This window comes from Ischnura elegans, chromosome 8 (assembly GCF_921293095.1).
Source record: "Ischnura elegans chromosome 8, ioIscEleg1.1, whole genome shotgun sequence".
Taxonomy (NCBI): Eukaryota; Metazoa; Arthropoda; class Insecta; order Odonata; family Coenagrionidae; genus Ischnura; species Ischnura elegans.
In genome coordinates this window covers 65470415-65494311 of record NC_060253.1, presented here as the reverse complement: position 1 = coordinate 65494311, position 23897 = coordinate 65470415, and the positions used below count along the sequence as shown (strand labels likewise).

At 40.5% G+C, this 23897-nt stretch overlaps 1 protein-coding gene across 1 annotated transcript in view; it reads left to right on the top strand.

The window, feature by feature from the left end:
• Positions 1-315: 315 nt before the first annotated feature.
• The window catches only part of LOC124164559 (asparagine synthetase [glutamine-hydrolyzing]), a 33734-nt gene continuing 10152 nt past the window's right edge, over positions 316-23897 (top strand). The window contains exons 1-9 of the mRNA XM_046541931.1: positions 316-877; positions 3211-3336; positions 5861-6176; positions 8799-8984; positions 10573-10751; positions 12583-12760; positions 13409-13616; positions 14649-14822; positions 22573-22716. Of these exons, the coding sequence (XP_046397887.1) occupies positions 758-877; positions 3211-3336; positions 5861-6176; positions 8799-8984; positions 10573-10751; positions 12583-12760; positions 13409-13616; positions 14649-14822; positions 22573-22716 (1631 nt within the window). The 5' untranslated portion in view covers positions 316-757. The remainder of the gene's footprint in view (positions 878-3210; positions 3337-5860; positions 6177-8798; positions 8985-10572; positions 10752-12582; positions 12761-13408; positions 13617-14648; positions 14823-22572; positions 22717-23897) is intronic.

The window sequence follows — 23897 nt, the reverse complement described above, 5'->3', positions numbered from 1 at the left end:
GCACTTTCATTAATGCAATTTCCGCTGCACCTCTGAAAGCAACCAAATGTACACTAAAACATCTAGCGTAAAATAGCCAAAATTATGAATCACTGGAGGAAGTCGAAGTAGGACGCTGAACAAATGTAATAAATGATACATTAGGAATTAAGCTTCCAATACTGTTATGCCCCAGCTATAAGGGATACGTACCAGAGTTGTGCTCAGCGAAATCGCGCTAAATAGAACACGTGAACAATTTAGAGGCTGTGTCAACAAATTTACGGTGCGATAACTATCTCCACATGCAGCATGAAATTATTAGCGAGGTTACATCAGACAGTCCGCGCAGAAATACTTTCAGTCGGAGTTGAATTCATACATTAACACTGTTTCACCAAGCACGACAAACACCCGAAGCCACCTACATTAGCTATAAATAAAATACTTTCTCCTCTGCATCCAGTCCGCGGTCTAACTTACATCAAGCAACAACCAATTCAGCGTTGAACGTTTCCCACCTCCAATCTGCTCCACTCGCACGTTGAATTTCGTACTTCATTTTATTGCTGCGAATTTCGACTCTTTCCCAACCTCCACCAACATTCTCCCACGTTATCAATAATTACCGAAGATAAATCGCTGATTGCTTAAAGCGCGATTTTCTTGTCATAAAAAAGCTGATAATCACTTTTCCCAACATTCTATACGGTCAGATTATTCGGCTCTTGGGAAGATTCCATTTCTCTGCGATAATTTCAGGCTGCTGTGAGGAAACATGTGCGGTATTTGGGCTTTATTTGGATACGAAGAAGACGTTCCTCGCGATGGTGCTTTCGGAAAAATTAAACACAGAGGCCCAGATGCGTGGCGGATGGAATCAGAACATATGTTTCACGTAAGTTAAATAATATCACATTAAATAATTGGGTCGACCCTTGGTCTTACCTACCTCGATTTCAGTTCGAGAAGTAAAATGCTTTGATTCCTAATAAGTTCCTATTAATTTTATATTTTGTGTCGTGGTTGCCATAATAATTGACTAATGATCATTCTGTCAAGAGCTTCGTCAGCTGGTTCACTCATCGAAAAGGTGTAAGTGGTAGACTGTTACGCTCGATTGCTGCGTTAGGACAGAGACTGGCTAGCTCTCTCTCTCTTCGCATTACCTGCCCTCGTTCTAGTCGAATTTCCTATTGAACTGCTATAATAATCAAGTTTGATGAGTAATCCAGGCATAATACTTAAATGTGGAATAGATATACCTCTTTTACGTCGAATTTGAAATTGACGCTACCTCCCTTCCGCCTGAGGTTCACTAGTCTAATACCGCTCTGCGGCTATTAACCCTGTTGCGAATGCTGATATCGCCTACGTGTACCTTATTTTTAAAACCCCCAAATTGCATCATCTTCACTGCACTATTGCACGCACACGTGCTTTCGTTTCGTGGATGTTCTCTCAAAGGCTCCGAAAGGGGGCAGGAGCGGGCCGCCACCGACAAGGCGGGTTTCTCAAATTGATTGATCAACTTTCAGCACCTTTCCAAACGTTTCCGTCAATTACTGCAACCTGCTCGCTTGTTAATCAGCCTTTTTCACATTTAGCGGCCTTTAATATGTTTAATAGTTTGCGTGATGTATGAAAATTCATGGAACTTGGGGCTATATTCTTGTCTAGTACCTGTATGGGCTAATTCTCGAAGGCGAAAGCATTCAAAGTGTACGTTTGAGGGAGATGAGGGATTTGCTCATAGCTTACAGTCTATGGTGCTCATATATGTTGATTGCCTATATATTCAACGTTTAAGATTTTTTTTAAAGAAACGATTATCCATCTCCCAAGACCATTTACGGCCGAAGTTACGAAAATGCAGCATTGTAACTTACTAAAAATTATTTTCTTAAATTCCGTAAAGAAAGGTTGAAATTGAATGTTTACATAACGTATGTCAAAATAAAAAAATGAGTCTATGCAGAAATTTCAAGGCCAGAAAACTTATTTTGAAAATGAAGGTTTTTTTATTTTTATATTTACCTCCTGACTTCAAATTCAAATTTCCGGTAAACATTTCCTAGTATTTCTTCTTATATTATTAGTGCAATCTTGATGAAAATAGAATAAAAATTCCTATGTTCATGAAATGCCTAATTCAATGTGAAACTTGACAAAATTAATGTAAAATAGGAGCCATAGGTCAAGTGTGCGGCAGATTTATTACGGTGGTTAGAAGGAAGTCGGGAGTCATTACAGTTTGGCAACCCTGTGGTGAGGTGGGAGCTACAAATGCACACCGACTGCTGAAACTGCAATATGTTATTTCTTAAGTTACTGGTTTGAACTAGAAAAAACAACAATTCTATTGACTATCAGAAAAATTTTTGCTAGTTCCACATAGCCCTATATACCTACACCACAGCTCCCTCAGATATTAGATATGGATAATAATGATGACAGAGATATCTTACAAGGGGCATACATACCTATGATACTGATTTTGAACTAGGCACTTATGTGACACTTCTATTCATATAAATTATTCCATGATCTGGAACTAATGTAGAATGAAATGCAGCTCTGAGGGTGACATTTTCATAACTTGTATGTCTTTTACACTGGGACTTGCCGTTCAAACAATATTACTCTTTAGGACTTCATAGTGTACTGTAGTTCAATAGAAAATTTCAGTATAATTTTTATAAAAATTTGGAAAATGTAATTTCAAACTCCCATTATGTGCATTTCCAAATAAGTAAGGTTGCTCTCAGCTATAGCTCCAGGGATGCTGACTTACAAAAAATATTGGGGGGGCCCAAACCGGGGATCTTGCCCTGGGAAATTTTTAAAGTAGTGAGTTTTAAGTTTTTTAAGCATTTTAGAAGAGTCGTGTGATCAAAATTAGAACCCTTATAACTCGAATCTCGATATCTGGACACTCCGGGGAAAATCAACAAGCCTGACACATTTTTCCTCACACCCATAACAATTTTTGAGGGGGCCCAAGCCTCCTCAAGCCCCATGGAGTCGGCACCACTGTATAGCTCTATATTGTGATATAGAAAAATATATGTATGCGTAGGCATACATATATAGTGAAAAATAGTTGGTTCATAACCTCGCTGTAATGAACTCATAATTTTGATTTGAATGTGGTCAATGCACATCTTCCTCAAATTTATACGTACATAGAAAAGATGGTGTGTAATTGACTGAACTGTTTTTTTCATGCAGAGGAGCTGTCTTGGATTTCATCGCTTAATCATTGTGGACACCATCTATGGAATGCAGCCTCTTAAAATACACAAGTATCCTCATTTAACTCTTCTTTGCAATGGAGAGATTTATAACTGCCAAAGGGTGAGTTATTTGAAGAAAATTTGGGTCACATCTTCTGGATTTGTCTATAAATCACACTGTCTTTACTTAGTGACTAGTCAATGGAATTTTCACTTTTTGTGATTATTAGTTGCAGAGATATTTTGTATCTTAAATACATGTCAAATGTATTTAAGATACAAAATACAAATTACTTTTAAAGTCTGTATTTCAAATACAAAATACAAATTACTTCTAAAAATTTTATTTTCAATACTAAATACAAATGTAATTTCAAAATACTCTATTAAAATACAAAATACATGCCTTCACCGAAGTTCTTACCTAATAAAAAATTAAAATCAATTCAAATATGAACTATTTTTAGAATGAGAGGCTCAAACATTCTTACAACGTATTCATAGGAAACTGGCAATTAGACCATTATTCATGGCAAAATGTCTTAAATAAAATGGAGAAAAATGTCTCCTGAACCTTTTGGAACAGCGTCAGACTTTACAAGTCCCCTCCACAAATTACTCAATACACCAGTGGCGCAGCGAGGGGAGGGGGTTTGGGGGATAAACCCCCCCCCAGAGCTCTGAGAATTTTTTAAGTTTAATCCATTTTACTTAATTGGATTGATATTACTAACAGAATAGTGTAAGGATTAATAAAATATCCCTCAGAAAGAAGTAAAACTCACCATTTTGAACCATTCATCTTAAAATTCCGTAATTTATTAATCTCCCACCTACTGCTTATCCCTGGTGGGTATTCCATACCCCCACACACCCCGGTTTTAGTTGCACCTAAACCCCCCTCCCCCCAGCCTTAATTCCTAGCTGCGCCCCTGCAATGCACAACTATGTTTCGCAAACTACTCCACACGCGACTACATTTTGCAAGTATACAAGCGCCTGCGGGTGCTACAGAAGTAAATTAAGGGGCAATTTATTGTCCCATAGATGGCAGGCTAATACCGACTCTTCGGGATCCCTGCCATCTCGTCGCACGCCCTTTCTACTTATGCACAAAAACATTACATGTATTTTGATTTTGAATATATTTTAAAAATACAAACTACTCTTTAGATGTATTTTCGTTACAAAATACTCTCAGAAAATGTATTTCCGATACAAATTACAAACTACAAAAGTATCTTGCATAGTATACTTGCATTTGAAATACATTCGTATTTTCGATACTGCCCATCTCTGATGAGTTGTCACGTCTTACTACGTGTATCATATTTATGGTAGAAGACTCCTGTTTGAGGACCTATTCTTTCTTTATGTTTATTAAACATTCTTTCCAGATATATGTATGTATATGCATCCAAACTTTATTTTTTTCCATTTTTGCCAATTTTTTGCTTAAGTATCTAAATATTATTAAAACTTAGATATTATCTTATCATTTTTTTAAATAGAGCAACAAAATGTTATCATCATGATAATATTTTTCATTTCTCTTCACCAAGTATTCTGGAGATACTTCATTTTCAAATTTGACAAAATGCTAACCCAAGCTGCTGCGGAGGCAGGAACAGAAGGCGATACAAATGACCATATCCAAGCAAGCATTTCACTATTAAATGTAATAATTTTTACAGTGTAAGAGTGAAATACACATTATTGGTTGGAGAAAATTTCATTGAAATCCATCATGGTCGAGAGGGGGGCACCAGTGTAAGGAGTACTTAATGTGGAGTGACTGTAACTCTTCCCATTAATATTTCTTTAAAATTCATGCTCTATTTTTTCGAAAAAATTAAGAGCTAGTGCTACATTCTTTATTTAAGATTCCTAAAAGTATGTTCTGAGAGTAAGCATAAAATCTGTATTATGTATGTTTATGCTTCATAAATCTTCAAATAGAAGATTTACTTGCCATGAAGTTATAGAGTGGATTTTTAAAGTCAAATAAGGGTCTATCCTGACTATTATAACATAATTTTAATTCATTCTGTATTTCATGCGTATCTAACTACCTAGCATTTACTCAATTAAAAAAAATGTACATTTGGCAGAAATCGGTGGTGGCAAGGATAAGTCCTCTCCTACCATACCGAAGGTCGTGGGTTTGAGTCCCACCTGGATTGGTGACCCCTTCCAGGACATTGGTGTGTGTGATCATCTGTTGTTGATTGTTTAAACTCCTGATGTAAAGGCCACATTGTGCTGTTTTTGAGGGTAATTGAGATAAAAAAATAAATAAACAAATATGTGTTCAACCTTTTAAATTCCATGCTTGATTCATCACTTGACTTTCATCCATGATTGCATACTCAGTCTACCCTGCATACATATAATAGGAGGAACCAGGGGCGGATCCAGGATTTCTTTCTAGGGGGGCACAAGCAAGGCCATATCCAGGACTTTGTTCTGGGAGGGGCACAAGGATACCTCGTAATACAAAACGAATGCAATGATAATGGGACCGTATAAAAATCTTGCATATTTTTGAGGGTCTGGGGGGGGGCACGTGCCCCTGTGCCCCCCCCCTCCTGGATCTGCCTACGGGAGGAACCCATGATGTATGTATACTGTGCTTTACTTTTCAGGTAGAAAAAGAGTTTGGTTTTGATTATGAAACACGCTGTGATGTTGAGGCTGTAATGCACTTATATGCCCACTTCTTCGAAGAGAATCTGGCTAATGGAGGTGAACCAGCATCAAAGAAACTTAAAAAAGATGGAGAGTCAGAGGTCAGTTTCAAGGAATGCATTGGCCGTCTTGATGGTGTATTTGCCTTTTGCTTGATTGACATGAAGAGGAAGAAGGTTTACCTGGGTCGTGATGCATTTGGAGTGCGTCCAATCTTTCGTCTTCGTGGTGGCAAGGATAACTCTGTGTTGGGAGTTTGTTCAGAGGCTAAAGGTAAACTTCATATTACTTTCTATCATATAATGGGCTTTATTTTTACATATTCAGCCCTTCTCATCGTACTACCTCTTTTACAACTTCTGATTTTCACCAAAAATGTTAAATCTATCTCATTATTTGTAAATTTTTGAGTTCCCATTGCAATGGCTTCACTTACAACCTCAGAGGGGATTAAGTCCACGTTGGCTCAACATAGACTTTTGCACGATCCCATAGTGTCTTATGCAATGCCAAATCTCTCATGAATAAATGGGTGCATTCCATGCCAATGTGTGCAGTTATAGTAAGGATGTTTAACTGTTGTAACCTACTGCATGTTTAATACACTATATCCTCTGTATTATAAATAAATCCCTTTTCAGTAAAGGCCAAAATTCATGTTGAATAAAATCTGCAGATTTCATTTGATAAATTTATGACTTCAGTTTATAATTTTATCTAATAATTCAATTTATTCATAAAAAAATCTAATTTATGTTATTTAAAAATGGCTGTAGCATATTTTTTGGCATATTATTGGTGAAAGGATCTGCTCGCCAACTCCATTGTCACCATTGCTTGGCCTCTGATTGCCCTACCATTCAGCATTAGCAAAATGGATGGAGGAATTCTCCAAGCTTGTCGAAGAACTATACACTCATCTTGGCAATCCTCTGCACCCGTGAACTTAGATACTGGATAGATCTCAGTCTTCTTACACTGGGTCTATAGATACTTTGCAGTGTCATGCCAAACCTGGTGTTACTACCATCACAGATTTGGTGGCAAAGCCAGGAGAAGCACCCACTCACTACGCTCTGCCAATTTTGTGTACCTGGAAAATTGTGATTTGTAACGGTGGCATCTAATCATCCTACCACAGGATGCCACTTCTTTGTATAGGACTGCCCATTCCAATGATTATACAGTCCATGTCCTAGACATAGGGTCAGACCTGTCTACTCAGTCAAATTATTCACTGAACTCCAGACCATCACCACCCGAAACACTATAATCAAAAACTGAAAAAACATACCCGAAACGAAAAATATAGCAACTCACTGGAAACAGCCAGAAGGCTGGGATTAGTGCAGCAAAAAAAAAACAGAAATTCTGGCGAGGCGAGGTGACTTCCAGATCTGCAAGGATTATGATCTATCAACTGTAATTGACAGCCGGATCTGTACCGATGGTACTGGCATCTTTGCATTTTAGTCAGCCTCCCACATGACTTCCTCTGGTGTTCAGTGCTGCTGATGTCACCTAAATAATCATCTGAGCAATCATCCTCACTTATTCCAATCTCATTGCTAACATGGCCTCTGCTCAGCTCATAGACACCATATCTGGCCATCGTGGTCCATTTAATCTGGATTGCATGTCTGCTCTATCAGGATTGTCACTATGACCTGCTGGTCAAGTATCTAATCATCTCTTGGATCCCCTTGAACTTGGCAGGAAGTTCACCATCACACGAAGGATGCTGCGTGCTTGGCTTAGATTGCTTGAACAATTGAGAATGGATATCTTCAAGAGCTACATGGAGAACATAATATTAGAGCCGCACTATATTTCTAGGTCTGACAGAAGAGATAGATTACGAGAGATGTTTTGCCAAATGGATAGATATAGGAATTCGTTTTTCCCGCGGACAATAAAGGACTTTAATAATACAAGTCGTAATTTCCTTAGAGCACTTCCGTTTTATGCGTGAACGGCTGGTGTCCTAACACCACCTGCCACACGCCTTTTAGGCGGCTTGCGGGGTATTATGTAATAATAATAATAATAATAATATGTAGATGTAGATACCCTTCCAGCCTGGACCAGCAATCTATTATGATGCCCAACATCCTGTTCAGTATCGACTTTAGAATACACAATCAGAATTTGTGCTGCTAGAAAGCAAATGCATTGTGCATTGCTCACACAGCCTTTTTGCCTCACCACTTCTCTTGGCTCACTAGAAGGATAACAGTTGGCAACCTTGCAGCATCTACAGACTCCTCATTGTGCGTACTATCCAATATCTCTACTCCATTTGTCAACTTGAAGATTTCTCCTATGCTCTCAATGGATGCATCATTTCCTGGGTCATTGACTGTTCAAGCCTTTACTAATATTATAATGACTATCAAATACATACATTGAAAAATCACCCATAATTATAGGTTTGAGCTTTTTTAAATTCTTATTTCCTGATAATGCTGAATATTTCTCCCTCAGATTTTTCAATAATGCTGGGAAATTTTTCTCAGTTGCTCTCATTGAGTTATCATTTTAACAGCAAAGGATGTTATATTGTAATTTTTTAAGTGGAAGATATTATTGAAACTAAGATTAAAAATTCCAGTTTGTGATAATCATGGGAGAAATTACGGTAACACTCAATGGGATGAGTAGAATTATGTAACATGTAATTTAATAATGTAATCATAAAAATGTATTTTTTTGTATCTTAACAACAAAGACCAATAATTTATAGGCTGTACATGAATTACTGTGAGAAAAAATGTTTTTTTTCCTCATGGCAATTCATGTATATTTCACTGCCATGTGGCAGAATTTGAAATATTTCACAAATCTATCAGCTTTTTGCATTTAAATGATCAAACATTCCCATCTTACCTATTTTAGGCCTTGTGGGTATGTCTTCTATCTTTGGAGATGAACCATGGTCCATCAATCCTGTCAAACCAGGATGTTATGAGGAATACAACATTAGAAGTGATGGGACAATGAAACTTGTGAGTGACCCGGATGGCTGCAAGTATTATCGAATTGGAGATGTTCCCCTCTACAAGACACTTGTGCCTTATGATGGTGAGTGTGCATTTACAAACTGGTTCCAACTGGCATCAGTTCCATGGTGCTTATTGTGACTTGCTGTTGGCATTCAGATGACCATATTAAAGTACCTTAATTAAAAAAAAAACAAAACCTGTTTTTAAACGGCGAGTTTCCAAGTAATAAGCATTGTTGGCATCTGAGTAGTCAATGAAATCTGATCTTCTCTGATCACTGCTGTACTTAACAATTGAATCTTTTGTTCTGATCAAATATCGAAATATGGAATTGACAGCCTCCCAATGTGACTGATTATGAGTTTTCAAGTATTTACTCATAGAATCCATGAGTATCCATAATGTATGGACATGAGACAGAAGCAGAGAACACGAACAGCCATACAATAAACTGTTAGTGATACCATCATTTTCACAAAGTGATACTCAAACATTTTCATCAACGGGACTGACTGAATTTGGAAATACTGGGAAACTAACTTTTTTAATAATTCATGTATATATTTTATATTTTTTTGCAACTCACAATTTTTGATGAAGAACATACATACTTATATTGTAATCTTACAATCCTGTTAGATTGGAATACCGAAAGTATGAGTATCTCATAGAGTAATTTGGAAAGAATTTGCAAGTGCTTTAACGTCATAATTTAAACAATAAGTAACTTGACAACAACTAAGCCATTACCTTCATTCTGACATAATGACTTATCATGCGAAAGATCCACAGAGAAAAAAATCATCTGCCTTGACCAGGATTCGAACCCGGATCCCCTGATCGAGTCGGTTTCCGGTCGAGTGCTTTAGCCAGTTAAGCTACCGAGGCGTCATTCTTCCCTGCGGATATTTTAGGACACTATCGGACAAGGTGTTGCTAGACTGTTGAGCATATGATGCCACAAGCAGTCCAAATCGTGCACACAGCACCACAGCCGGAGAGCAGGCCCGGACATAGAACACCTGTATGTGTTTATTTGTGCTTTGCAGCCTATCATCTTCAAAAATTAACTCTTTGTCCTGAAGAACAACACTGCAAAGAGCCTACTTTTCCCTACAACTTCCTTCTTTAAAGTTATTTTCTGGTACTTTTATATGTTATGTATAGCTATAGCAACTTATACATGTTATAATTATAATAATTAACATATTAACTGCCTCTTCTCCCAGCTAGATAGGTACTGCTGTTCATTCTCATTAATTTTTACAGCCAATGTCTCTAAAGGCCAAGTTAAACAATGTATTAACCCATACAAGTTAATGTATGAATGCATAAATGATTTTGGTGGAGAAAAAAGGAACATGTATGAATGCATTAACCTAATTGAACAGGTTCCATGCTCTGTTCATGAATTCAGAAAAATTGGTGCATGTTCATTCTTACTTTCACTTATTTACTCATACCTGTATAACTATCGTGCAACCATGATTTTAGTTCACCTACTATCTCTCCATTTCAATGAAAAATTTCTTTTCATGGTGACTAACATTGAAAGTAATTGATGTCAACGCGTAATTAATTATGTGCTTATTACTTTTTCTTACCTAAAAATTAAGCTCTTGTTATGTTACATTATTTTAGCTTATTCAACTCGTGTACTTTTTCAGAACTCAGTTCGTCTGACATTTATGCGAACATTCGCACTCTTCTGACGGCAGCAGTTAAGAAGCGTCTTATGTCTAACCGTAGAATTGGTTGCTTTTTGTCTGGTGGACTTGATAGCTCTTTAATATCAGCATTGTTGGTGAAGTTGGCCAAAGAAGAGGGAATCTCGTACAAAGTACAGGTTAGACTATATGTTACATTGATTCTCTGGTTGATTTAGTCCTAATGAGATGTAGACCGAAATCTGATCACTAACCTAAAAGCTGCTATACACTGTGAATGATCATGCTGAATGATCACGTGATCATTCGCAGGATCATGCGAGCAAAATAGAGCAATTTTCACTGAATGACTCATGCATGAAGGTTCATTCGTGAATTTTTCTGTTATTCACGGTAAATGATCATGCCCATGTTCATGTGCATGATCATGCTAAATGATCATGCAAATGAAATCATTCGTCGTGTATAGCGGCCTTAATAAGTACCCTGTGTGATTCATTCAGAGAAATTATCTATAACCAAGAAATTAATTTTTTCCATCAGTATACTCTTGAAGGTGCTGCCATGAAAATCTCATCCACTGATTACTAATAAATTAGAACTCCACTGAAGTAAATGGTGGATATTTTCCTACTGTCTTTATTCAAGTCTAAGACTGATTGGCTGCTGTAAGTGACAATGTACAGTTATGCACTTGTATTACTTGAGCGTCAACAAGTGGCTATAAGCGGTGGATCACATAGTACAGACAGCAGAGGTAGTTGTAGTTCAGCAGAGATAGGTTAATTACAGAAAAGTCTGGATGTTTGAAATGGAAATCAGCGAAAGGTCAGGGAATGTCATCTATGGTCTTACCCTTGACATGGAAAGATGCAAGTCCTCATGCAAGCAATTACTAATTAGCAATTAGAAAATTTACCAAAAAAATTGTCACTTCAACCGTGATAAATATCTTTGCAACCAGATTATTTTTGGGGCAATTCATGAGTTTACAGTAACAAAAAAATGAATAATGATCCTATGGAAGGAGATAATCTCACAGCAACGCAAATTCTGTATGAATTGATGTACATATGTAATCCCTATGGGCTTCCTTGCAAATGGATATTTTTAAATCCAATAACCTTCAGCGTGATCGCACCCACAGTAAACTACTGACCGAGCAACTCGATATTGCTTGTAGTGCATGACCTCTGCCACTCGTAACCTGGTTGATGTGTGTAGACGCTCATGTTGCATGATCACATAGCCATGTATTGTTGCTAGTGGTGGATGATCAGCCAAACAGACTTATCATTACTAATTGCAGTAATTGAGAGCTATGTAAAATCTTTAATTCATGATTTCGCCAACTTCAGCAGTTGAAGAATAAAATTTGGACATTCGGGCCAGTGGCTACATCTCATTGATGTACATTTTTACAATGAAGTGGGCTATACTAATTTTATCAACTGTAAAATCTCTCAACCAGCGCTATAAGAGTTGGTTTGGATGGGTGAAAATTGAGCTCCCCCTGCACTGAGCTTTTTGTTTAGTATCTCTATCTCATTGATTCAATCTTGAGAGTAGTTTGGGTAGAATCTACTCTGCGCTAAGGTAGAGGGGGTTAAAGCTGCTTTAGGATCCCCCCCTCATTAATCTGCCTCTGAACATTGATTGGCTAAAACTTTCTTTCACATATTATGGATTGGATAGCTGTTTTCCTTGCTGGAGTTGTCAGTATTGATGATTTCCAAGACTATTCTGATGGTAGTATGTGCTCTCTTTTTCCAATATCTCTGCTCCTTCAAAGTCAATTTTATGTTGTGCCTCACTCCATGCATGTTCTGCAATGGTATTGGCAAGTTGTATTGATTCCTGTTGGTGGCTTTTCTTTTTAACCTCAATGCCACTCTGGGAATCTACACAAAAAGTTTTTATTAATGTAAGGGTACTCATTTTAACCAAGAATGAGTACAGAAGCTATTGGTGATGCTAGGAAGTGATGAATTTTTCATTTTTTCTGTTTAGTCATTCTCCATTGGAATGGGAGAAAGTCCTGACATAGTTGCAGCTAGAGAAGTTGCAAAACATATCGGAAGTGAACACCATGAAGTGAACTTTACTGAGAAGGATATTGCTGATGCATTGGATGATGTGATATACCACCTTGAAACTGCTGATATCACCACAGTAAGGGCATCAGTTGGTAAGCAAAATGCAATTCTTTAGCCTCGTCAGTACATACCAACGGTATACATTGATGTTCTATGCAAAGTGGAATCAAGTACTCATTAGCTTAATTCAGACATAATTTTATAAGATCTGGCAGCATTTCATATTCCTTAAATACCAAAAGATTTTCAATAGTTGAATCTTTATTTTAAGGATAATCTTTAAAAAATGCCAATTAGAGAATCAGTTCTCTGAATTTCAGCATCAGCACTATTTCAAGCTTCAAATCAGTTTTTGAAATTACCCGATTGAGAATTCTAAAAATTTTTAGGATCGAGTTTCATTCAAAAGTGGATTTATAAAAATTATAAATTTGTCCATTTTTGATTTAAAATCATTCAATGAGAGCATTTCAATAAGATTCAAACTGAGCATATCCGGATAGGTTTTTCTCAGCATTTCAACCCAGTGAGTTGGTCCATGGTTACCAAGAATTCATGATCTAAATTGTTTCTCATCATTAGAGCAAAGTTGCTCCTGCCATGAATCAAGTTTAATATACACTTAGGGTATCAGCCAGCGCAGCAAACATGATGGGCACTAGTATGTAGGTATACTATACTTCTTTTTAATAGACCCTTTCGTGAACTATATTTCTAATACTGTTCCGACTTCATTTCAGGAATGTATTTAGTATCAAAATATGTTTTAAAGAACACTGATTCAACTGTCATTCTTAGTGGTGAGGGAGCTGATGAAGTGGCACAAGGGTACATATATTTCCGCAATGCTCCCTCTGCGGAGGACGGACACAAAGAGAGTTATCGTCTGTTGCAAGACCTCTACATGTATGATGTTTTAAGGGCAGACCGCACCACCTCTGCATTCAGGTAACCTCATCTTTCTTGCACCTAGTACGTAACACCTTTTTCCACCATGTTCATTTCTCTTTGGATGGTTGACTTTCTTTTCTTCCTTTTTGTATTCTTCTAAGGAAGATCAAAATTATTGAGCTTTGTCAGGACTTATTATCTGCTTCCGTTTGAGTTTTTAGAATTTATCGATTTCAGCTGTAAGAGTTGATGATTATTTCCCAGTATCTATTGAGACATTTCAATCGTGGATGTGAATTAAGGCTATGGTTGACTTAGGGGTTCAAACCATCCAAAATGCTCACTAAAACTGAACCCAACAGAAATGTATCCCCTAAAAGGTGGACCCTTGCAAAAATTTTATGGCTAAAGCATCATTGTCTTCCTCACCATTACATGTCCAATTTACATCGACGAAGAATAAAGTATGAACCCTCCTAATCAGATCAGTGGTGCAGCGAGGGGAGGTTTTGGGGGATAAACCCCCCCCCCCCCCCCAGAGCTCAGAGAAATTTTTTAGTTTAATCCATTTTACTCCATTGGATTGATATTACTAATAGAACCGTGTAAGAATTAATAAAATATCCCTCAGAAAGTCGTAAAACTCACCATTTTGAACCATTTATCTTAAAATTCTGCAATTTATTAATCTCGCATGTACCACTTATCCTGGTGGGTATTCCACACCCCCACAGACCCCGGTATTAGTTGCACCTAAATCCCCTCCATCCCCCCCAGCATTAGTTCCTAGTTGTGCCCCTGCTCTTAATGTCTCCAAAATTTGATAATGCAAGCAAAAAGTACTAGTATGAATTTGATATTTTTGTATGCAAAGAGGTATGATTGTATTCTATCACTATATTGGAGCTACTTATCATGAGGTTAACGTAAGGAAACTTATCCAAAAGGTAAATTTAATAATGGAGTGCAGCCTGATTTGGGAAAATGGTTGATTAAAAGAAATGCGAATTCCAACCTGTCAAAAATTAAGAATCATAAAGCTTTGAAACATTTGTCTCATGAAATAAAGTGTTTGCTATGTTTTTGCAGTCTTGAGTTACGAGTCCCTTTCCTTGATCATCAATTCACTCAGTATTACCTGAGTCTCCCTGCAAAGTTGAGGCAGCCCAAGGATGGTGTGGAGAAATATTTGCTGAGGAAAGCATTTGATGGCACTGGACTTATTCCTGATTCTATCTTATGGAGGCATAAGGAGGCTTTCAGGTAAGTTAATTTACATTTAATGGCTTATTAATCCTCTACTTCTCATTATAAGCCACTATTGTCTCGCATTTGAAGTGCCATTTGATACTTATATTTGTCTTGAAGTATTTTACAGGTTAAGGTAGGCTTCCCTCGTAGCAATTTACAAATCACCCAGATCCCTTCCCCTCCCTAAGTTCCACTTCGCTTTCATGCTCATTATGAGGTCAATTCTATTTCATTCTATCTGTAAATCTTATTCTTTTTTTCACCAGCCAGTGCTTAGCAAACATTCTTACCTAAAACAGTTTTCAGCATTTCCTCCACCCTTAGTACTTGTTCCATCCATACCTTCTATCCCCTCCGGATATTCTATAAAGACCGTTTCACATGGGGCATGTAAGTGCACAATCTAATGCAAGTACAAAGGAGCAGTTAAACTTAACCACACGCATTTTTGTAAAAATAGGGGGTACTACATTCTTATAAATATGATGATTGTGTTGTATTCCATGAAATGTGTATTTCTCAATGCACCTCCTTGTGCCTTTAAACAGTATTTTTCTCGGGTTATTAGGTAATAATTTTGGTTTTCATGACAATAGCTGATGTAAATTATTGGAAAATATTATCCCCATCTCGATAGTGAATGGGTCTTCTATCAATTTTTCCTTCTTATGAAATACAGTGAGTCCTCGTTCTACGTCACCCCGTTTAACGTCATTTTGCGATAACGTCACGAAAATTTTACGACCGTGATTCGTTTATCGCCCCTTCGCTTCGCGATAACGTCACGTATTTTAAATTTCACGCGAGAAAAAAGGCGAAGTGGCAGGCGTTACAGGTTGTTTGTTTCGTGGGCGGTAATACGGTCAGTCTATTCAAAGTGTAAAACGGTGTGTATATTGTTAATTGCGATTACGGTTTTGGAAAATTTTAGCATCAGAGACATTTCCACGACAATGTCCAAGAAAACAATGTTCACAATAATTTTGGTTCCTGTTACTGCCACGATGTTTCAGCGATGATGATGCCCAGGCGACGCCCGCCCGCCTCAATTCGCAATTAAAACCATCTCTTCGATTTCATAATCCCAGTTTGCCCGCCCTCGCTCATTTGCGCCATTTTGATTTCGCTCCTGACCGGTCCGAAAAGAAATTCTCGTAGCGAGGGTAGGGCCTATGGACCGGAGCACCGGATCCCCGGTCTGTAGCGTCTGGTAGCATTCATTGGACCGCACTATAGCGAAGCCGAAAAGCAAATGCAGGAAGATACAAAAATGGAGAAGGATTTATGTCACTGCTGCTATTGTCGTCGATGAAGACAGGAACTCGTATCTATGCCATTAGATTAGATTAGATTAGATTAGTTTATGCGGTGGGGGATCAGCTCCCAGGGCACTTAGACCTATAGGTCCATTGTGCTAACCACCGATAATGGATCATCCATAGAGGCCAATGTCCTTAACGAAGGACAAAAGGTCCCCAATGGGAAGATCTCTTACTTCCTTGGGCTCTATGAAAGGTGAGCCCAGGTGTCTATATCGAGTCCTCATGATTGCGGGACACTCGCATATTAGATGGGTGGTTGTTTCTTCTTCCATCTCACACCATCTACACCTATCTGAGTCTGTTATTCCCAGCAGGTGCATATGTCTCATTACGTGATAGTGACCCGTAAGCAGGCCTACTACCGTCCGCACTTGACTTCTGTTCATAAGAAGAAGTCTTCTCTCGAGTCTAGGAGAGATCTCTCCTATAAGGGTTTTTGCCTGACGTAAACCCGGTGTTTCCCGCCAGATCTTTAGGTGTTGGGTTGCTCCCCACACTTTAATTGCAGCCATCCCAATTGATGGGGCAACTGGCACAATTGGTTCTGGGCCAATTGGATTCTGTTCAGCGCCGGCATTTGCCAGTTCATCTGCCTTCTCGTTTCCGGTGATACCTGAATGTCCCGGTACCCAGAAAAGTTCTATTTTGCAGTGGCTGCCCAGAATATTGAGAGCCTTGTAGCATTCAGCCAATAGTTTAGATCTGCACCAAGGTGAGTTCAGGGCTTTTAGAGCAGCCTGACTGTCAGTGCATATATGGATTGGTCTCTTGTAGAGACCTGTCTCCTCAATAGCGTGCACACAGGTTAGGATAGCAAAAATTTCTGCCTGAAACACTGTGGCATATCTTCCTAGGGGAACATGTATGCTCCTAGGGGGGGACTGGCTGTAAACGCCTGCCCCTGCTTTCCCTTCTTTCATGGAGCCATCGGTGAACCACACTTGGGCTCCATTATGAAGGGCTTTCCCCTCTTCTTTTGCCCAGCATTCCCTGTTTGGGAAATGGGTTTTAAAAAGAGGCGGTGAAGAATTGAACGTCGCCATCATGGAATCCGACCCCATCTCAAAAATGGTGCTAGACTCCCTCAGTCCCGTCCACAGTTGTCTGTGTCCAGAGAAATTTCCTCTGTCGTACCACATACCTAGATTTCTCAATCTGTATAACGTGGCTCTTGCATGAACCTCTACTTCCACATAAAGTGGGGGAAGGTTCAGCAGAGTTTCCATCGCCAAGGTTGGAGTCGTCCTCATTGCTCCTGTAATGCCCATACAGGCCATTCTTTGTAGGTGGTTAAGCTTGTTCCTAACAGTAATTTGTTTGGTCTTTTTCCACCATACAATTGAGCAGTGGAGGAAACTAGGTTTCACCACTACATTGTATAGCCAGCTAATGGCTTTGGGTTGAAGGCCCCATGATTTACCAAGGGCTCTTCTACATGTCCATAATGAGGCACATGCTTTTTTGAGTTTGCTATCCATGTGCTCTCTCCAGTTGAGCTTGGAATCTAGAGTGACTCCAAGATATTTGACCGATGAGGACGGTGTTAGTCTCTTTCCCAAGAGGTAGGGGGAAGTGAATCCCTCTCTCTTCCTTTTCTTAGTGAAGAGAACAAGATTGGTCTTCTCTGGATTAACAGAGAGTCCTGTTTCGGAACACCACTGGGCTGTTTTGTCCAGGGCTTTCTGCAAAAGCTCACATACTGTGTCTAGGAATCTGCCTGAAACCAAGATCACGATATCATCAGCGTATCCTTGTGTGAATACACCGGTATTGTGGAGGTTTGACAGCAGACTGTCGACTACCATATTCCACAGTAATGGGGACAACACCCCACCCTGTGGACACCCTCTTGTCACAGTCACCGTCAGTGAGCTCCCTCCAAGACGGGCGGTAACAGATCTTTGCTCAAGCATGTATCTGATCCATCTCACAATGTGTGTATGGATTCCATGCCTGTCCGCTGCCAGGCAGATTTGTTCAAAGGATGTATTGTTGAAGGCTCCTTCTATATCTAGAAACGCTCCAAACCCATACAAACCATGTTCCAGTACGTTCTCTATCCTACAGACTAGGTTGTGGAGTGCAGTTTCCACAGACCTGCCCTTCTGGTAGGCGTGCTGATGTGGATGCAGAGGATGGTCCCTAAGGGGACCATCTCTGATATATCTGTCAACTATCTTCTCCAGCGTTTTCAGCAGGAAAGACATTAGGCTAATGCCCCTAAATGAGCTAGCCAAAGTGTAGTCCGTCTTCCCTGGTTTTGGGATAAAGACAACTTTGGTAGCTCTCCACTTCTTTGGGATATACCCATATGCAAGACAGGAGCGGAATATCCTTACCATGGGGAGTAATACCAGCTCCTGTCCCTCTTGTAAAAGTGCCGGGAAAATTCCATCTTCGCCGGCCGATTTGTAAGGGCTAAAACTCATTATAGCCCATCTAGTTACTTCATATTTAACGATGCTGGAGGCCAGTCTCCAGTCCGTCACAGCCGGACGGGTGGGAGGCTTCCATTGTTGCATCTCCTCCGACTCTTTGGAGCCTGGAAAGTGAGTCTCCAACAGAAGTTTTAATGCTTCCTTGTCAGAAGACGTATATTCTCCCGAGGGAAGCAAAAGAGACCCTACTCCGGCTTCCGGGTCTTTTGCAATGATTTTATGAAATCTTGAGAGTTGTGGAACTGACTCCACATTCTCGCAAAAGCGCCTCCAAGACTTCTTTTTTGAGCTTTTGATCGCTGATTTGTACCTACGTTGGGTGTCCTTAAAGGTTTCCCAATCTTGCGGCAACCTGGTTCTCTTTGCTTTATTAAAGAGTTTTCTTGTCTCCTTTCGGAGACTTTCTAACTCTGCTCCCCACCAGGGTGGATTACCACTCTCTTTCCTGGTTCTTAACGGGCAGCTGACCTCGTAAGAGGTGATGATGCACTTCTGCAGATGTTCCGCAGCAGCATCAATCTCCTCCACTTTGTTGAATTTGTTAGGAATAGTCTGTGACAGGCTATCCCTTAAATAGTCTCGGTACATTACCCAGTTCGTGCTCCTAGGATTCCGGTATGTGGTTCGCTTTTCAGCGGCGAGCATAAGTGTGAAGAGAATATGCCTGTGGTCTGACAGTGAGACCTCGTTGGATACTCTCCATTCACCCACTGAACTTACCAGTGTATTGGTACAAAAAGTAATGTCTAGCACCTCCTCCCTCAAACTGTTTGAGAATGTGGGTAAGGAGCCCCTGTTGAGCACCTGGAGGTTAGTTGTCATGAGGTATTCCACTAGGGCTCTGCCTCTATCGTTGGAGTCACTGCTCCCCCACACAAAATGATGTGAGTTAGCATCACACCCCACTAGTAATTCTAGACCATTAGATCTGCAATAACTTACCAACCTCTCCAACTCCGCAGTCGGCGGCAGCTCCGGAGAGTCATATGGTAGGTAGGAGGAACAGGTAACAATCCTCCTTATGTTGGCACCAGTCCCCAGAGTCAGCAGGACTGCCGTCTGGTCCCTGGATGTAAATTGTGGTAAGAGCATGGCTCTCAACCCATTAACAAAGACACATGTCCTTGGTCTATCAGCATTGGTGCAATGAAACATTTTACCAGATGTTGTACTCAAGCCTCTGACCCTACCTTGGAAAGCCCATGGTTCTTGGATCAGAGCAACATTGACCTTACCTTCATAAAGGATCCTTTGCAGGACCCTTGAGGCGGCCTTGGAGTGTTGGAGATTGGCCTGGAGCATAGTGATGCCTGCCATGACTATTTCTCCACTCCCTCCTTGCTGGTTGAGGCAGCTTCTTCATCAGGGGGTTTCGGTTTATCCGTCCCCCCTGCAGTCCCCAGGAAAGCAACCTCAACTTTGCTAAGGCCGATATGCCTTTGAAAGTTGGGGCCCGATATGATGTCGGCAGATGGCTCATCGACACCCAAGATGAAACGGGTGCCCTTTGCAAGCACCTGCCTGTCATACGTCCTCCAAAGGCTGATGTTGAGCCCAGGATTGACGCGTTTAAGTCGCTCTTGAAGAGGCTTGACCTCTGGCCTGCTGTGTCCTGGGACCCAGACCATCAGTCTCCTCCTCTTTATGAGGGTGTCCGCCTCAACACACTTACAGACGATCCCTTCTACAGGTCCCATCTGTTCCGTGGCGGTCACCAGCCACGACGCTGATAGATCGTTGCAGCAGGCAACCTCCATGGCACCATTGATGAGCCTGGTGCCCATAAAAATCGGGAGCTCCTGGCCCTCTGGGACAGCGTCCCAGAGTTTTTCCAGTCGCCCCTCGATCTCCGCAATCCATTCCTCCGTCACCACCCCTGTCGGGTAGTTATGAGGAACGATGGCCATCCTCTTGAGGTCCTTGGTGACCTCAGCATATGAGGGTTTAACCCTCTTATTGTCTCTCGCCTCGCCGGAAGGAGTGTCGCCAGGGGTTCGGCTCCGTTTTGCCGCGGCCTTCGGGGTCTCCGCACCAACCACACCCCGCTCGGGGCCCCTGCTGGGTACATTGTCCCCAGCAGTACACCCTTTCGCAGGGGGGGGCGCAGATCCTCCGGCAGCCTTAGCAGCCCTTTGCCTCTCCCTCTTCCGCAACCTCTTATTCCTCTTGGCGGAAATCTTGCTCTCTGTGAAGAGCCTTCTCATGTCAGAGGCCACACTCCCTAAGGTGGAAGCACCGGAGTCGGACTCCACTGTCATGGGAGTATGAGGCATCTCTTTCAGTGTTGACTCCGAGGAGTCTGATAATAAGCCCTCCTCCTCCCCCGAGGGGTTGGAAGTAGGGCCAACTTTGGTGGGGATCCCCGAAGGGCCCCCTTTTGTCAGGGCGGTTGAGTTGCTCCCGTCTCGATCCCCACAGGGGCTCATCAACAGGGCCTCCTCCTCCTGCCCAGATAGAGACAGAGACCGCCTTGCGGCAGCCTCCGATGAGGTTTTAGATTTTTGTTTGATATCCATGAAAATCCCACGAGTAGCTAGGGAAATAAAGGTCCTGCCCATACAGAGCCCCGCATGTATGAGTAAGGCTAAATAAAACCGGAGGTCGCCTGGTTTCCGGAGTCGCCCCTGCTAGAGACTTCTCACCCTCCGCCCCACCTCACGTGGTCACCTTGGCGCAGGGGCCCACCGTAGTGAAGGGAGCAGTTTATCGACCAGCCAGGTCTAGATCCGTCATGTTCTGCGAAAACCAGGGGCACCTCGTGGAGGATGTGGCTCTACACCACGCATGACGGTCTTGGCAGGCAGCAAGTCCAAAGGCCCGCTAGCCTGCCCTAGGATCACTTATCCTTCGCCCCCAATCTATGCCATAGTTTGGCATTCCCATCGTAAAAAATGCCCCAGATGTGATACGCTAAAATTTTTTCGCATAGGAATTGTGAGGTCTAGGAACCGATATTCAATTTTTACATTGTTTTTATGGGATATTATGCTTCGATTAACGTCATTTCGTTTATCGTCACATTTTTCAGGAACGGTAGGTGACGTTAAACGAGGACTCACTGTAGGTATTTTACATGTTCCTTGAAAAGGCACTTTGGACATAGATTTTGTGCCATGTAAAATAGAAAAAGTGGAAATGAATCTGTAAATTGTACTTAAGAAATCCAAAATTTTTTACCCAAAGAAGGTACACCCTAATAATAGTATGCTTTGTAACAGGGGCGGATCGAGGCGGATTTCTTTCTGGGGGGGGCACAAGCAAGGATGTATTCAGGATTTTATTTTGGGGGGGCACAAGGATACCTCGTAATACAAAATGGACGCAATGATAATGGGACCGTATTAAAAATATTGTGCGAAAGATCCACAGAGAAAAAAATCATTCGCCTTGACCGGGATTCGAACCCGGATCCCCCGATTTCCGGTCGAGTGCTTTAGCCAGTTAAGCTACCGAGGCGTCATTCTTCCCTGTGGATATTTTCCCACGGCTATATATCACCGCGACTAGTCCCGGTATACTTTAAACTAGTCTAGAGCAAACACTCCTTGTGTTCTATGTCCGGGCCTGCTCTCCGGCTGTGGCGCTGTGCGCACGATTTGGACTGCTTGTGGCATCATATGCTCAGCAGTCCAGCAACACCTTGTCCGGTAGTGTCGGAAAATATCCACAGGGATGAATGACGCCTCGGTAGCTTAACTGGCTAAAGCACTCAACCGGAAATTGGGGGATCCGGGTTCGAATCCCGGTCAAGGCGAATGATTTTTTCTCTGTGGATCTTTTGCACGATTGTGCATTGCGGGTGACTCCCGTAAAAGTTATCACCGCGGCTAGTCCCGGTATACTTTGAACTTAAAAATATTGCACATTTTTAAGGGTCTGGGGAGGGCATGTGCCCCCTATACTTTGTAAGAATGAAAGGGATTGAATTTTCATTTCTTCGAGATGGGTTTGAGATTACAATAACCATTCAGTATTTTTACTTATGTCTTATATTCCCTACAGTGATGGCGTGGCATCCCAGAAGAAGTCCCTCTTCACAGTTATACAGGATATTGTGGAAAGCAAGGTTACAGACAAAGCCCTGGAAAATGCTTGCAAAAAATATCCACATTGCACTCCTAAGACAAAAGAGTCCTATTATTACAGGTATGATCACCATTTCACTCATCATGATATCATTTGTGCCTACTAAGGATTAAAACTACTTACATATCTCCCGAACAAAGGCTGTAGCCATTGAGGAAGGGTTGTAAAGGGTTCAAACCCCCATGAAACTTTTGGATGTGTTTTGGTTACGGTACAGTAACCTAGTATGAGCTCAGCACTCAAAGCGAATGCCCTCAACTCACGTTAAGAGAGACCATTTCAAGATTGGGAAGATAGGGATGCGTTCCTGGTGGCACAGGTATCGGGTATTGAATTTCCTCTGAACCATATTCTAATTAATATCCTTTGAAAAGCTTAATTATGTAAACATTTATAGTTTAAAATATCTTTAAATATAGTAGACAGGCATTCAAAGTCGTTTTCTCTTGTTAAAATAATACACGTGTGTTTTTGAAATTCTCCCCTTTTGTAGGTTGGCTAATATCTTGGAAACAATGCATGTTATCTCAGGGGATTGTAACACATTTCCAGCAGTTGGCAAGTGTTGTTTCATAATTGGCAAAGAACGAAATACTTTAAAGAATATATTATATTATAGCTTAAATGAAATTTGTCAAAATTTATGCATCTAAATGCGATCACAAATAGCATTTATGATTGTTCTGATGACAACGCTTAACAGTAGGTGGGAGTTGGTCACAAAATGTAGGTAATATTATGAAGGTAAAGTAAGAGTTGAAGGGGAAAGGAGCCACTGTCACAGCTCAGAGTACATCAGCTGCAACTGTGCTATGAGTTCTAGCCGATTCTCCTGATATCGCAGTACTGAAAATACAGGGTTGATAAAAATCATGATTTTTTAAAATTTAAATCTGATTTTATTGATTTAAATGAGATTTTTATGATTCTCCATTCATCAAAAATTCAGTTATTTGCAAAACTAACTATTTGGGCAGCATATATTGGAGAATGATCATTTGCAGAAACAATAAGAGGCAACATACTCTAAACTTAATACAGCATTTAGTCAATCAGGGGAGAGAACTATGGAAATGCCAATGGTATCAAATTAAAAATTACACCAGCATAATATAAAGTTGCCATTGGAAGTATCAAATGTGCAATATGTTCTAAAGCATATGAAGTTTAGAAAAATTCTGTAATTGCTACTTTGTGTGGTGCCTACGCTTAGAAGTTAAATCAGAAATCAATTTTTTTTC